This window comes from Acartia tonsa, chromosome 3 (assembly GCF_053477335.1).
Source record: "Acartia tonsa isolate MP-2025a chromosome 3, ASM5347733v1, whole genome shotgun sequence".
Classification (NCBI taxonomy): Eukaryota; Metazoa; Arthropoda; class Copepoda; order Calanoida; family Acartiidae; genus Acartia; species Acartia tonsa.
The window spans coordinates 24634127-24651419 of NC_137262.1; the positions used below are offsets into that span (position 1 = coordinate 24634127).

At 31.2% G+C, this 17293-nt stretch overlaps 1 protein-coding gene across 1 annotated transcript in view; it reads left to right on the top strand.

Moving 5' to 3' along the window:
* The first annotated feature begins 10956 nt into the window (after positions 1 to 10956).
* LOC145314804 (uncharacterized) overlaps positions 10957 to 17293 on the top strand; it is a 72244-nt gene continuing 65907 nt past the window's right edge. The window contains exons 1-4 of the mRNA XM_080154884.1: positions 10957 to 11096; positions 13263 to 13352; positions 13737 to 13829; positions 14186 to 14437. Coding sequence (XP_080011010.1) covers positions 11011 to 11096; positions 13263 to 13352; positions 13737 to 13829; positions 14186 to 14437 — 521 coding nt within the window. The 5' untranslated portion in view covers positions 10957 to 11010. The remainder of the gene's footprint in view (positions 11097 to 13262; positions 13353 to 13736; positions 13830 to 14185; positions 14438 to 17293) is intronic.

Consider the following 17293-nt stretch of genomic DNA (forward strand, 5'->3'; position numbering starts at 1 on the left):
TTCATGCTTAAAAATGTGAAATGTCCTAGTTGCTTATTGCTAACTAGGAATTAGAAATCATTTCCTTACTATTGTTTTTTTTTAATTTAAACTAATCTTTGATACATAAAGAATATCTATGGTAGAAATGCTTTATTGATTTTAAACTTTGATTTTTAGACAATGTAAACAGGGGTTAAAGCAAACTGTCTACAAGTCTTGCTTTTGGTTCAAAGGATAATAATTAGAAGTTCTTTATAACAGTATTATTTATAATTATTCCAAAATTAATATAAAAACAATCTAAGATAAATATATAAATGAAACAAAAAGTATATTAAGATATTAATCCAAACTGCTTACCAACTTAATTTTAACTCCAATACAAGACAATAGTAATATATATAATATCAGAACCAGGAATGTAAAGACCAATAAATTGACTGCACATTTTTAAAAAATTCAAATTGAATTACATCACCTTACGAATCATCATGTACCTTTTCCCTGCATTAGTTACTGGCGGCTGCGCCTCTAGGAAGGGGAATTAGGTAAGGTTAACCCTCCATAGTAAATTAGGGAGGAAGGGATTTTTTCTATCGGTTATTTCTCTTTGGAATTGGAGGTGAACTTTCCTTATACACATAAGAAAGAGAACCATAACGGTCCAGCGGTAAGCAAGATTTAAGCTATATACAGACGAACATTCAGTTACTATAATATAAGTTTGTTAAGATAAAGATGTTGTTAAAATGTCATTAGAATATGATTACATCGCTAATATGTCAACCAAGACCAATATTATGACCAAACACACCGGGTGAAAACATCCCTGACCCTCCCCTAAAAAAAACTGGTCCAATGCAAGTCGTAATTATGCGCCTGTCTGTGGACTGAGGCATTCCTTCTTCTCTAAATTTTAACATCTCACATGGCATAGTTGGTATCGTGCAAATGAGGGGGGTGGGGTGTCAAAAACCTCCTAAAACTTGTTTCACGCCTCTATGGTGAATCGCTGTGCATGCCACAGTTCATATTTATATAATTGTATATTTCCTTATTGTCAAAAATTCTAATAAAATATTGTTCCATTACCATATCCCTGTAACCCTGATCAAAACATAATATTGAGTGATCCCCCCACCCTTCCCCCGTGGGAAATTTGAAGTGCCAACAACGACCAGGGCTAAAATATAATTTTCGTCCAGTTTAAATAAAGATCTAGACGTGGTGCAGTGATCATTATGAAATCTTGTACCAGACTAACTACGATAAAGCGTCTTTAAATCTTATTACCATTTAAAGACGTGCTTTATACATCTTTTGTTTCTGTTATAAAACAAAATAATTAAGTGATGAAAAGAATTTATAAAATAAACAAAAATTCAGACAGGCTATTTTAGATGCCACTTTTTGTAAATCGCTGTCGCTAAACATTTGAAGTTTAAAGAATTGGATGATTACAGTTGATTCATTTAAAAACTCTATATGTTATAAGTACATCATATTAAAAAATAATGAATTTAAATAAACAATATTGCTGTCAAAATAAATAAGGGATGACGTTTTCAACTAAATAATTTATTGCAAAATGAACAAAAATGGGTGAAAAATAGTGATAGATAAAACAAATATTGTTTCACATTTCATAAAACTTTCCATATTTATGATAACAAGATTTAAGAAAAATCAAAGTAACAAATAAAATGCTGTGCTTATAATTTTTGTTTTAGTATAATCAGGGCTCGGCAACCGCAACTTTGTTAAACAAAATTATATAACAGTTATTTATCGAATCGTATTATAAACAGCTTTCCGCGGATATAAAAATGTCATTTTATAAGATTAAAACCCGAAATGGAGAAGGCACGGGCAAAAAATACTGGTATTAATCTTACGACTGTACATTTTTATATTGGTAGAAAAATGGAAATAAACAATCCATGCCTTTTTACGCAACCTAGCTGTCGCTCTAGCTTTGCAGTCTTGTAAATTAAAATTGACAACTGCCCTTCTATTATCGCTTTATTCATGTGAGTTTCTTGGCGTTTGCACGTATCTTTGTGCATAACCGAACTACCGACACATTGCATGGTTTCTAAACGAACAAATATAAAGAAGCCACGCTTTCATAAATAATGAATGAGTGAAGGATTAAATCGGTATAGTAGTGTAAAATCAACAATATTGGTTGAGTTGGAAAAAATAATAATGACGAGAGAATAAATAATGGTAAAAACATTATATAAAGCACTAGAAAACAATTTAATTTATAAGATTATAATGGCGAGTGTAAACACTTTCCTTCATTCGTTGCCTTTCTTTACTTTGGCTAGTTGACTGGTTGGTTCAATCTAGTAGTGTCAACATTTCAACCAATGTTATACAGAAAGGATAATTTTGGTTTATTATCATTGGGGATTAACATCAATTTATCGGCGTTTGTCTTATCTCTTAAGTCCCTGCTGTTTACACTCCTATTGAGACAAAATTAGGTGAACTGAAATTAGTTTCCGAATGTGAACACATTTTCCTAGGTGTTTCCCAATCCTATCTCAATATTTGCTACTAGCTAAAAAACCTTCAAACTTCCAAAAAAAAAAATCAAAATTTGAAAAATTAAAACTTTGAATGTAAAATGTATAAATCGTTAATACATTCAAATTTTGATTTTTTTTGAAGTTTGAAGGTTTTTTAGCTAGTAGCAAATATTGAGATAGGATTGGGAAACACCTAGGAAAATGTGTTCACATTCGGAAACTAATTTCAGTTCATCGAAAATTAAGTAAAAGTCTGTAAAAAATTTTGGGGTTATTTAATAGTTATTTCTCGCATCGTATTATAAACGGCTTTCCGCGGATATAGAATGTACAATTATGAGATTAAAACTAGTTTTTTTAGCCCCGAGGTGACGAAGTCACCGGCTAAAAAAACTAGTTTTAATCTTATGATTGTACATTTCTATATTCGTAGAAAGCTGGATATAATACGATGCTAGACATAGTTTTTTCGTATGGATGAGAACCGGTTCCTATCCACCGGATTCGAATGAATACGAGAAAAAAGATTCCATGACTTTTCACCAGGGACCTAAAGGGATAAACAATTGGCCATTCTGTCGATTAAAATAAGTGGTTGAAACGTTTGAACACTCAATTTAATAAACCAACCAATTAAAATTATTCAAATTTCCCAAAGTTGTTAAGCGAACGAATAAGTCGTTATCATAAAACTTTGGGGACTAAACCCTCCCTGCCTTTCACCAAGTTTAAGACATTTTTTTATTGGATTGAAGAGGATAAGTTTTTTTAAGTTTGAAAGATTTTACAAACATTTATTTGCTCAATCTCCTTGTTTTATTATTTTTAAGAAATGGCTTTGGTTTGAAGTCTTTATGACGTTGTAATTCTTGTCTAAAGCATTATGTTTGTTCTCCACTGTGCTTTACAGACTGACAAACATACATAATTACAGAGTAACCCTGATTGATATTTCAAAATTAAATAAATAAAATATCAAGAATATAAGATGATTGTTCTAAATTGATGTTATTTGAGAAATATTATTATAATCATCATCAATGTAACAAGTACTATAATGACCATAAGTACTAAGTAGACAAGCTCAACCAGTAAATCAAATAGGTTCTAATCTTGGCCCGACACTGCGTCATAACTAATTAAAAAATTCTTCCTTGTGCTGCTATGTCAGGTGCGCGACATAAATAGTTAGATTTATGATGCCTTGGTCCATAAATAGGCGCAACTAATTACCATGCACAATTAGGACTTCTTATACAAAGGTCGTGCAATTAAAGGGTTGGTTGTCTGTTGGATGTTACTTAGCCCAATATCCATCAGTGGAATTACTTAATCGGATAATGCCCTTGCGTTCCCTAGATGAAACAAGCACAAAGTAAAAAGTAATTTGAAGCAGTAATTAAAGAGAAATTTAATAGTTATTAGTAAAAGCAAACCATTTGAAAAAATAATTGCACTGTTTAGAGAGATTTTGATTCTTAAAACTACGTAGGGACTAAAGTGGTCGGGTTCTGAACGGACGGACGTACAGCCATAATCCAATGTTAGAGTATCTGCGCTGCTATGGATGTGTATCTCGTGTAGGGAAAATTAATTACATTTATCCACAAGGAAAGGCGTGTGCCTAGTTTTCTTGTTTAATATAAAATTACGATTGGAATATTAGATACCTATAAGTAGATAATATTATAAGAATTAAGCTTAATAACATTAATAAAATAGAAAAATATGATATATATAGGTTGCTTATAGCAGCATCTAGTTAAATATCAAACAAACTAATATATTTGTATGTAAGTCAACAAAGTATTCCAGATTAAACTGAGTTTAAGGGAGTTCGGAAATGAAAATAGGAAACCCTTAGAAGGGTATTTCTGTAAGAAATTTTATTTTGATATTGAGTTGAGTTTGCTAGCAAAAGTTATCAATAACATCGTTACTTTAAATTTATGCTTACTTTTTTTACTGTAAATTTATATTCAATAAAAGATGTTTCGAAAATTTGATTTTGGAAAAAACGAATCATTTCTAGCTTGGATCATTATAAAGACTATAATAAAAAAAAATATTTAGAGACGTGGGAAAAAGTTCTAACTTTTTACTTAACTCACGAGAAATTATTCAAGAAAATTTTCCATTTTTTGCCTATTTATAATACAAAGTAGAAAAATGTCTGTCTGTCTGTCCGTCCGTCTGAAGCTTAAGATCTATGTAACCGCTGATACTGCTATGCGGTGGATCAAGGCTATTTTGTCGAGGCGTATGACACCCCCATCCCCCCCCCAAAAAAAAAATATTTTTTTACTTTCTTTTTTTTGTAAATATTTAATATTTTTCATAAATTTTGATATTTTTAAACTTTTTACAATTCTAAACAATTAAGAAGTATAAAAGGTATTCAAAAATATAAGCAAAATTCATATAAAAAAATCTCAGAACTTGTATGGAAAACCCCTAGAGGCTAGGGACGAAATCGCTAGTTTACTTACCATAAAGTACACAACCCTCTCATGGATTACTATCACATAAACAGTAGAGAGACAGAACTCTGTGCGGCTGCGGATTGGTAAAAACGTGCGGACTGGCCACAGTCACAGTATGTGGAAAAATATTTCCAGTATGGCTTCGAAACCGTTTCTAGATTACAACCGGATCTTAGCAGGACTGAAAATTCATATTTAGAATCGTATTACAGACAATTTTCTACGAATATTAAAATCAAAATGAAAAAACTTATGCCATTTTTGTTAGCCCGAGCCTGTGGTTCTTCGGGAATAACAAAACAAGTATTAATCTTATACATTTTCACTCTAATAATTTATTTTATTTTATTCTTGATTTCAAAGTTTTGTATGAAACTCTGACCGTGGATGTAACTGTGTATTTGTGTATCTCTAAAACAGCTCGACAAATATGATATGCCGCCAAAAAGAATGGCGATAGTTATAAAACTTAGCATAATATGTGGGTATGTAGATATTGTTAACACAGCATTCCTATTTTTCAGAGCCTTCACAGTTTTTGAAAGCATTCTTATTTCTTTGGTTCAGCAAACTAAAATCCAATAACTCCTACTTTCGATATTTAAAATTGGATGAAAGTTACGCTATGAGTAACTTTAATAATTTTAAATATAATTTTTCTTTTCCATTTTTTACAAGCAAAACAAAATAAAATTTCTTTATTTGCTTTGTAAGATCAACGGCTCTCTATTAATTGGTTTACAGGTGATGATGGAGGTTTTTAAGTATTTTTTTTTAAAGGGGGGGATAAACTTCTGCATAAAAATGTATTTAGGTGTACAGCTGTTTTCGTACATGGAGAAGTGATTAAAACTCTCAATATACGTTGGACTTTCCTCCAAAATAATTGTGTTTAACCTTATTCTAGTTATCATTATTATAGTGATATGTCTCATTTAAGATATCAGTTTCAATGCGGAAAATTTAGTTTTTCGATTCAGCATTTTTTAAATATCTGATATAGATATAGATTTCAGATTTGTACTCAATATACTAATTGGTAAATAAAGTTCAAGATGATTTATGTAGGGTGAAAAGTAGAAAATGTCAAAAACCGAAAACCAACAACTAGAATTTTGGGAAAGGACTATACCCGAATTTTGTGTGGGTAGCTGTTAATGGGTGCGAACTTGAAGGGCAAGAAATTTTCTTTGACGAATAAAACAATACTATTTTCATGTATAACTTTTTGCTGTTATTCTATAAAAATTAAACTTAAAGCTTTCTGTTATCATTTTAATAATGTTTAGTTCTATATTGTATTTAGAGAATTCTAGTAAAAACGCCTCGACCTAGTGTAATTTTAAGTAAATTGTTACTTCTTTATAGATAACTAGCGGCTTCGCCCCTAGCCTTTGATCAACCTAATTTTTCGTAATTTAGATTTTAAAAAAAGTACCTTTTTTTTTTTTGGGGGGGGGGGGTAAGCCGATCCCAATATTTTAATTTTAGTTTTGAAACGATTTTTTTGTGGGGGGAGATTTTTAATTTTTTTTTTGGGGGGGTGTCCCAACCCCCAAGAAAATAGTTATAAAACTTCCCGGGGCCTATGAGAAGCTTCCCTGTAAAAGAGAACCCGATCGGTTCAGTTGTAACAAACAAACAGACAGACATTGTTCTACTTTGTATTATAGATAATTAACTCAATAGTTTTCACTACTACTTATGCTAATTGTGCTGTCAAAACTAAGATATATAAATTTTCCAATAATTCAATGATTGCTTATCTTAATTTTCATATTTCGAATCAGCGTACTTTGTGAAATATATTTTTATGTTGATTATAACCTTTGAAATTCTGTATTAACCTCAATACCCTTATTTTTTGTGTTATGAATATGCTTAAAGTTGTTGTCTTTTTTTATGTTTTTGTCTTATTAAATAGAATATCACCTACATTAACAACATATCGATATAAATAAGTTTACAAAACATAGATTGATAGGTTGCTTTTCCCAAATTCTCATATTACTATAAAATAGACAATGATCTTAATGAGTGGAAATTGATTTAATTAATTAAAAATCAATTTCAGTTTTACTTTATAGTACACAAATTAATAAAAGTTCAACAGATAGAAATCATTATGCAAAAAATCTTAAAGAATAGGATATAAAAATTGTTGTTAAAAAGATTTTTAAAAATATAAATAAATGTTTTAAATCGACGTACTGACTTTCTGGTATTATTATAGAGTTCTTAAATGATATGACAATTCTAATATGTATAAATCAACAAAACGTACTAACCGTAAAGGACGAAAGGACAGACTTTAATTATATAAAAGCTTCGCTTTCAAAAACATATCCTTGTGCCAATTAATTACATATTATTATGAAGCCAAATCAACATTTTATACTTGCACCAATTAAGCCAAACAATAAGAGAGTTAAATATGTAATCTAAGTGCTTCTTTGTGGTTAGGAAAATTCGCATTTATGGGAAATAAAATGTAATTTGGATCAATATTAATATCAATTTCTTATAGAGTTTACAAAATGTAAAGGAACAGAAAATAAAAAAAAATTAATTGATAGAAATTTGAATTTAAAAATGTGCAACTCTCAGCACGGGCTCGTCACTTTACGGGGTGGTGTACGCCCAAATTTGTTTCTCTTGGGCACAGAATGATTCGACAGCAAACATCAATAAAACTTCCTGTCCAGTATGGATTCAAAATCGTTTGATATCCGCTGGATTAGATACGGTCGGTTCTCAGCCAAACTGAAAATTCATGTTTAGCACTATATTATGGGCAATTTTCCACGAATATTAAAAGACTTGTTAGCCCGGGCCCTCGTAATCTTGGCCGTATCAAACATTAAGTGTAAAAATGTAATTTCATTAATATATGTCGACTAAATTGCAAAGCAAAATTTATTTAATATCTATAGAAGCCGAGTATATAAAATTCCACAAGAGAACTGACGGACAAACGAAAATTCACGTACTAGTCTATTATTAACAGAGTCATAGAGTAGCTTCGCTAAAAAAAAAAATCAGAAGTTGTCATAACAAAAACATTGAATTGTGGGGAAAATTTAGCATCACAGAAATAAATTTCTCACTGAATTTAATCTCAAAATTTGATGAGATAATTTGCTTTGTTTTTTTTGTAGAAATTTTTTTTTTTTTTATTCTTTATTCGTACAAAGTATATTGTCAACAAAAGTATAAGAAATGATAAAAAGCAGATGTAGAATAAAACAAAAATAAAGTACTTAGGCACTAATTTAGATAATATAATTTAATTTGCTGAGAACTTAGTTGTTTGTTTTGATATATTGTGTTTATTGCCGTCTTTTGTATTTTTTAAAACTTGACTAGAAGAGTCATGAACTATTTTTGAACAATCTTATATTATAACGTAGTAAATTGTGTGTATGTGTGTGTGTGTGTGTGTGTGTGTGTGTTTAGTAAGATCTCTGAAGTAGTTAACAGAACTGATTGGTCTAGAATTTTTAGAGCAACTTTAAATTACTCCTTGTCAGATTTTTAGATTTTTTTTCAGGTGGCCTTGTGAACATACAGATTAGGGGACAGCCGTGCTCCCCCAACCTCCACACCTAAGACTCTATTGTACATTTCTTGATTAAAATTACTCCAAAATACGTCCAAACGAACATACAAGATTTCAAGTGTCTTTACATATAATCAAAATTTGATTTTGACCATGAAGTATATTTTGATATTAAGATGACAATTTTGTCAGAAATATTGGGATATGTATATGTAATACAAATATGCCTTTTCTTTCTAGCAGCGCAGCTACTCTATAACTAGGGTCAGTCTGGACGTTACACTTTATGTCTCACATTATAATATCTGACAATTGGGTTATTTCCTGGGTTATATACAAGTGGCCGGTTAAATTATGATATATTTTTAAATTTTTTAATGAATAGAAAATAAGCAGGGGAGGGGTTAACCATGCAGGGCTACCTAGAACCCAATATAACCAGCCCTAAAGTAATAAACATACAAACAATAAACTAACCTCCCCTAATTTAAAAAAAAATGGGTGGGGGGAGTGTGGTTATCAGAGCTCAAGAGGATGCTTTGTGTGATAGCCCCCGCACAAAAACAATCTTTTTTTTGTAACTGAATGGGAATTAACCAAAGGGTAAAACGGGCTAATCCAAATTATGTATTTTTCTAATTAATAAAAAAATATAAATTTATTCCCTGTGTGTGTATACCTTTCATATTGTAACAATAATTATTATTCCAAATCCTCAAATTGTGTAAAATACGAGGACAAGTTCCCAGAAACAAAAATTTGCACATATTGGAATATATTCTCAATTTGATTTGCAAAAATTTACTTGCATGCATCTTTTTGGGTTATTACAATAAGAATATGTGGTTTAAATCATTTTGGAGCTACTTGCCTTTTTTATTAATTTACCTCTTTTGTCTTTATATTTAATTATGAAGGAGGGAAAAAATTGCAAAAAATCAGGGATAAAAAAGTATAAGTATAGCTGTATTTTTTAGACAACTATATGAAGATGATTAAAGTCCCTCAACAGATTATGACGTCATACAATAGAATAATCAATAAGAGGCCAGTATACACTGTCATTGACCAATGGTAAAATTTATGCTAGCCTCTCATTGGTTATTTTATCGTATAACCTCATAGTCTGTTGAGGGACTTTAATCATCTTCCAACTATATCCCCCAAAAAGCAAAAACCCTTTAGTTAGTAAGTTAGTAGACATAAATTATTTTCATTTTTCTTGTTGTTTCTTATTGTTAAAGACCCAATAGAAAATCGGAATAGGGTCTTATATGCCTCTGTATTATTTGATGTGGATAAACAGGAGCTATTATGAGGAAAGTCGTATTTGGTTTTCTATAATCGTTGGTGTAATTAAGATTTTCAGATTTTACTTTGATTTAATAAAAATATTTTAAAGTTTTGGCAATAATTTTTCAAACATTCTGCTTAAATTTCATAATCCTTACTACAACGAAAATAATTCTTATTAGAACTTTATTTATTACATAATTTAGTGGCGTGCATAAGGGGGGTGTAAGGGGTGTATCCATACTCTTGGCAAAAATAAGAGAGATGGATGAACCCCTCTAGGTGTCCACTCTTCTACAGTCTACACCCCTTTTGACAAGTATCAACTCCTCCCTAAAACAGTCAAGGGAGGTGGCAAGGTAAAAAAGTCACACCCTCCCGATACTATAAAAATGCACCCTTCTTGTTGACTTTAATACACCCATCTTTAGCTCAGACCCCCTTACACCAATATAGATTTTTGTTCAAGGGGTGTTGCAAAAATCGTTAGGGGGTAACAAAAACCTGTGCACGCCACTGACATAATTTTGATTTTAAAAAAGTTAGCTTTATTGATTTCAAGGAAATTAAGTGAAATCCACATCTGTTAAATGAAACATTTAATAAAAGATAATTAATCTAAATTTTGTAAATTTCGCCTGAAGCTTTCAGGTCGGAAGGTTGAGAAGATTTTGTCGTACATTGAAATGATATTATTGAACATATTTCAATACAAGAAATTCTCATGTATACCAGTGACGCTATTATGGTTTTGATAAAGGTTCTATGTTGATAAGGCCGATATATTGATGTCCATTCCCTATTCTGTAGCTTACAATTAGTGGTTGAAACGTTTGGGCACTAAACTAAAAACAAACCAATCAAAATTCAAATAAAACCCCCTAAAGTTGTTAAGCCAACGAATAAGAAAACGGTATAATAAAACTTTGGGGCCTTTTATAATAAACAGCACAATAACACCTCCCTCCCTGAATATTCACACATAAATTTAAGTACATATCAATATTAATCTTTTTAAGGTGGAAGAGATTTTTTGAGCCGCCCAACTTTACTATAAACAAACAATAATGATTTATTTTCAGATTTACAACCATATAAAACAAATTATGCATATATAAAGATGTTTTTAAAGTAAAGTTTGCATAAAATTTGCACAATGGTAGGAGGAGCTAAAAGTGGTCGAGTGTTGGTGAGAAAGAGTTCTAAAAAGACCAGAATTAGCAGACAATACAGTGTCCTTAGGTAATATACAGGGCTTCAGGGAGAGGCAAATAAAAGATAAATTGATTAAAAATTGGTACAAAATTTTATAAAATCTACATATATTCATAAAGTTAAAAGCTATTGTGGAACATGAAATTCTTATTAATTTCCGTTCCATTAGTACTAATCCAATATTAAGTAGTAAGGTTTATTTTTAAACTAAATATCTCGGAATAATTATTGTCCTAATTTTTTCAGAAATTTTTTTAAGCTTTATAAATGTCTTGGGATGATTATAGGCTTTTTTCTAACTTCCCCCCCCCCCCCTCCTCAGAAAATAGGGGCATCGCGACTTTCATGAATAGAATATTAATAATAAATATAGAAGCCATAAAAGCCATAAAATATTTGACTGTCCCTTGAAGTTTATTATGTTTATTCTCATAATGAAACAACTTTTTAGTAGAGTCATTAAAGTTTTTCTTAATTTGCAAACAATAGCCTTCAATCTTTTATTTCTTAACAGAAATAAAGGAGATAGTATATTTTATTTGGCATCTAAATTCGTTTTTTTTATTTTACTAAAATGTAATTTGACTTATATCTAAACTGGCGAATGCGCACCTAGTATCTAGGAGTTCTGTTTTCGAAAGAGGCAGAAATATAGCCTTAAACCTTACCAAGCTTCCTTAAATGGAAAACTCAATCGTTACAAAGGTTTGCAAGACCCTAAAAGAGAAACTACATTTGATTTTGGTGTTTTTTAAAACTAAATTCAGGATAGTGGTATGTAAGTTTATTTTTAAAAATATTTTGCTATTTTAAGGATTACCTTAAGATTGTTTTACATCATGTGACATATCTCCTTCCCTAAAAATAGTCTTTCTTGTTTAGATCTTCCCTTATTCCCTGATTTCTTAGCTAATAAAGATTGTTTATGAGCTAGATATCAATCATTCTTTAAATGACAAATGCTTACAACTTTTTATAAAAAATCAGTGTTTCATAAATTCCGCTCAAGTGCTGGTGTAATAGAACAGCTAAGCTGATATTAAACATCTAATGATCATAAGAACAATCTTTTCAATATAAAATATTGACGCGACAAAATTTTATATAATATCCAAAAAATTTAATATTTAGAAATTTTAATAGTAGATGGAATTTCTATAGTTTTACATTATGAATAAAGAAAGAAAAAACTATCCCCCCTTCCCTACTCTCCCTTTTTTAAAATATCAAAATAAGGGGAGGGGTCCTATGATCGACTAGTTCCTTTCAAGAAGACTGTCAAAAAAGTCACTGTATCTATCTTTAGACGGAAATGATGGCATCCATAGTTCATTTTTACAACATAAATCAGTGGTTTCATTATTGTTAATTTAAATAGTCATATTTTACCTAAATTGCCTTAATATAAAAAGCAACCCTTATATATAAAGATAGCCTGTATGTTACTCCGCCATGTTAATGTAGTTTTATGAAAAAGATATCATTTAAAACTCAACGAAAAGACATATTTTCCGATGTTTTCAAATTATCAAAATTTTAAAAACTTTAATTGGGTGCTTGCTAAGTTTTGAGAATGTAGCTCTGGCCAAAACACTGTGAAATATTTATTTATCAATTTGTATAGCTTCTCTTTTATGCAAGTTTTGGTGATTGTTTAAAAATAATTTAAATAATTAGGCAACAAAATAGATTTTTTATGGTGATAGATAATACATTAGTAGCCATTGTTTGAAATCAAAACAAATGACTGTTTCTTAGCGCACAATTGTTTTCTACAAAGCTTACCTTATCAATTACCTCATCGGGTTGGGATGCTGTCCATGACACTCAAACGCCAGGTCCAACAACCTAGAATAACTAAGGGGAGCCAAATGTCTCCTTTACTGTCAACCGGGGTATTAGATTAAGTAACACCCATCAGACAACTAACTCTTTGATTGCACGACCTTTGTCTAAGAAGGCCTAACTGTGCATGGTACTTAGATGATTGTTTTGGGCCAATGCATTCCCCCTACTCTAACTATTAGCGCACTTGACATAGAAGCATTAGGAACCATTTTTAACATCTTTAGTTGTGACGTGGTGTTAAGACGTGATTCGAGCCTATCACCTCCCCAACGACGAGTGGATGTGCTACATGATGAGCCACGGTCACGAGTTTCCTGCTAGGCTTTGTATTTGATTATTGTTTAGGAAAAACGGTGACTCAACTAGTGGAGGACCAAATGTTCGAATCCGACGTAAGAAATGTGATGTTACAAGAGGAACTTCTTTTGTTATCAGGTAACATCAAGAGATGAATAAATGTAAACTAGATATAAATTATTTAGGCAGCTGCTTATTATTCTACTTACCTATCAAATTTTAATACCAAACTGGTTTGTCCCAATAATTTTTAAAGTGCACTTCCTTATTTTTGATTTAAAAAAAGAAAATAATGCCTAACCCCTACGGTGCCTATACAATAACCAATATAACCTAACCTGGCCTGACTTAAAGTAAACACATAAACCCCCCCCTCCCCTTATTTTCAAAGGAGAGGGGTTTTATGGTCACTAGGCACTTTGAGTGAAATCACAAGTTTCTTGAAACCCAAAACACGATTTTCATCGAAGAACTCATAAACTAAAAAAATATATGTTTATCTTATTGTCAATATATTTTTAGACGACAAAGTTTCCGACCTCCAAAGAATTGGAGTATTTACATAAATGGACGTCCTCCCCAAGGGAAAGGAGATGGTGATCTTATAATTCCAAGGTTATTATAGAATTAGCCTATTACTTTAAAATTTTGCATTACTCATGAATATTATTAAAAGAATTTTAGAACATTATCTGAGATTATGACACTCCTCCTGAGGGCGTAAATTTTGGTTATTATTTCCTTTACTAATGAACATCCATACACAACTACACAACTACTTGGTTCGTCTGTCTGTCGGTAATACTTCGAAAGACAAAAAACTTATTTTTTATTAATGCATCGTGATTTTCAATATGATTGCATATGATCTCTCTTTCTCAACATCTGCTCAAAACTCACTTTCTTCGATTCGCTTCTTATCGATTTTGTCATCCTTGTTATATATAACATTTCATCCATTCCATATTTAGAATTCCAACAGTATACAGTGTACAGAAGAAAAAGTCCGTCAGAATAAAAAGAACAAAATCAAAACTGGTGAAAATTGTGAAAAATGAAAATGCTCCAGTGAAAGAATGTGCTTACATTTCCAGAGCTAAATTAGTTGCTGAATCCAATAGTTGTTCTAGAAAATCTAGCTCAGAAGATGAGGGTAAAAATGAGGATTTCTTTACTGGCCAATTCGGAGATAATCAAGATAATAATAATAAAAATGATGAAAAGTAAGAATTTTGTTTGGAGGTGGTATAGAGTAATAGCATACCCTATTGATGATTTCTATCTATAATACAAAGTAGAACGATGTTTGTCTGTTCGTCTGTCTGACGCTTAAGTTCTCAGTAACCACTGAACCGATTGGGTTCTACTCTTCAGGAAATATACCTACTGGTCTTGGGATAGTTTTAATCTATTTTCTTGGCGGGTTGGGAGTTGGGACACCCCAGGGCCCCAACCCCACAAGAAAATGAAAAATGCCCCTAATAAAAATACCCCCTTTAAAATTATAAGTACATTTCTCGGAATCATCCTTATAATAAAGTAATAGGATGTCTGTCTGTTTGTTTGTTTGTTCGTCTGTATGTTTGTACCAAAGGATCTCACTAACCGCTGAACCATCGGGTTCTACTTAACAGGGCAGCTTCTCATAGGTCTCGGGAAGGTTTATAACTATTTTGGGGGAGGGTACCACCACCCTCCCAAGAGAAATCACAAAAAAAAATTTTTTAATATTCTTGCTTTTCCGTAGAGACTTGAATGTATCATAGACAGATTATTTTTCAAATTAGATAATAGAAATAAAAACAAATATTCAAAGTGCCACTAGAGGCCTCAAGGGGCTTAGCCGCTAGCATAAGATATAGGTATACTGATCAAGTGATAAAAGTTGCGATTGGCCAACTAACATATCCTTATATGATTCCAGATTTTTTATGTTTTGACACAGAAAGATAAGATTTGCTATTAAATATATTTACAAGGTTAGGAGTCAGCCGTGTCTTCATCCTAGCGGCTGCGATTAAGTATGGCTAAGAGTGGCTGCGGCAAAGGGTATTAATAAATAGTATAAAACCGTAAGAAGGCCAATACCTGGCTTCTCTGAAAACTTTGGACCTATCGGTCCAGTGGTTCCAAAGATCTCAATGAAACTTACATAAACACACATAACCAACTTTTATTTCTATAATAAAAAAAATTTCAAATAACTTAAGTTAGTAACAATTGAAATATATTTCATATTAAAACACAAACTAAACATTATCATTATAGCAGATACTCTATAATAAAGTTCTGTCCGTATGTCAATACCCCACTTAGTGTAGATTAATATCATAGCCTTAAATCATATTGTTTATTTAAATATTTGAAAACTGAAAAAAACAAAATTCAATTTTATTTCAAACAGTATTTTTAAAAATATTATGAAGTTACTATGCATGCTATTTATGGACATAATTGTCCTTGTCATTTTATAATATATAATTGAAATTGTTATTATTGGAGCATTTACAATTACTTATCACATCAATATAACACACACACACACACACACACACACACACACACACACACACACACAAACACTCACACACACACACACACACACACACACACACACACACACACACACACACACACACACACACACACACACACACACACACACACACACACACACACACACACACACACACACACACTGGCAAACAGAGAAGACAAAATAATTCCATAAATATGTATTATATGAAGTAATCAAGCATAAAAACATCTTTCAATTTACATTCCCACAAAACTGAAAAAATATCCCGCGGCATTTATATAGCAATAAAGATATTTTTCGGTTTCGGATCTAAAAATATTAAAACAGTTAATATCATCAGAAGTAATTTTATTTATCAAAAATAAGCTAGGGAATTTCTGTGCTCTCTAACACTTTGAGAGAAAGTATCAGGTATTGAAACAAATATGACGTTCACATTTTTCAAAATGGTTGCATGCATTTGCATATTGTACCTCCATCTTTTTGCATATAATAAAAACGTTTTTTTTTCGCTGTTTAGTAATATACACTTTTTGTGGATAGCCTGATATCTAGTTGCCGAATGTGTACGCAGTTTCCTGAGTGTTTCCTCATCCTAGCTCAATATTTACTACTAGCTAAAAAAGCTTCAAACTTCAAAAAAAAAAAATCAAAATTTAAAAAATTCAAATTTATAATGTATATTGTATAACTCGTTTACACATTCAAATTTTGATTTTTTTAAGGGAAGTTTGAAGATTTGTAGCTAGTAGTAAATATTGAGCGAGGATGAGGAAACACCCAGGAAACTGCGTACACATTCGGCAACTAGATATCAGGCTATCTTTTTGTGGACCAATGTTTTAATAAAATCTAGATCACCGTATTCGTCAGATTTTCCTTATAACGGAATCATCAAGAATTTGGTGATAAAATAGTTATTTCGTATTATAAAAAGCTTTCCGCGGATATGAAATGCACAATTATAAGATTAGAACCATTTTTTAGCCCAGAGATGCCGAAGGCACGGGCTAAAAAATCTGGTTTTAATTTTATGATTGTACATTTTTATATTCATAGAAAACTGGATATAATAGGATGCTAGACATAGTTTTTTCGTATTAATAAGAACCGGTTCTAATACACCGGATATTAATCGGTTTCGAATAAATACGAGAAAAAGATTAAGATATATTACTTGTTAAAAAGATATCAATATTTTAAAATTTCTAAAATCAGTATAAATTACTTCCTAATTTAATAATTTATTTCCTTCCAAAATTTCGCCTGTAATAAAATACTTTGATAATAATATGTTGTTTTCTTTTTAGCTTTAGATTACGGACACTTCAGGGTAAATAAGGACATTTACTGGATTCTACCCTTTTCAAAAAGTCAATGTTTTATAAGGAATGACACAGTAGAAAGATGTCTGCTAGTACAGAAGGATCTCTCTCGCTAACTGCTGAACCAATAGGATTCTACTTTAAAGTGTAGCTTCTAATTGGTCCTGGGAAAGTTTGTAACAATTTTAGGAAAGGTTACCACCAGTTTTCTAAGA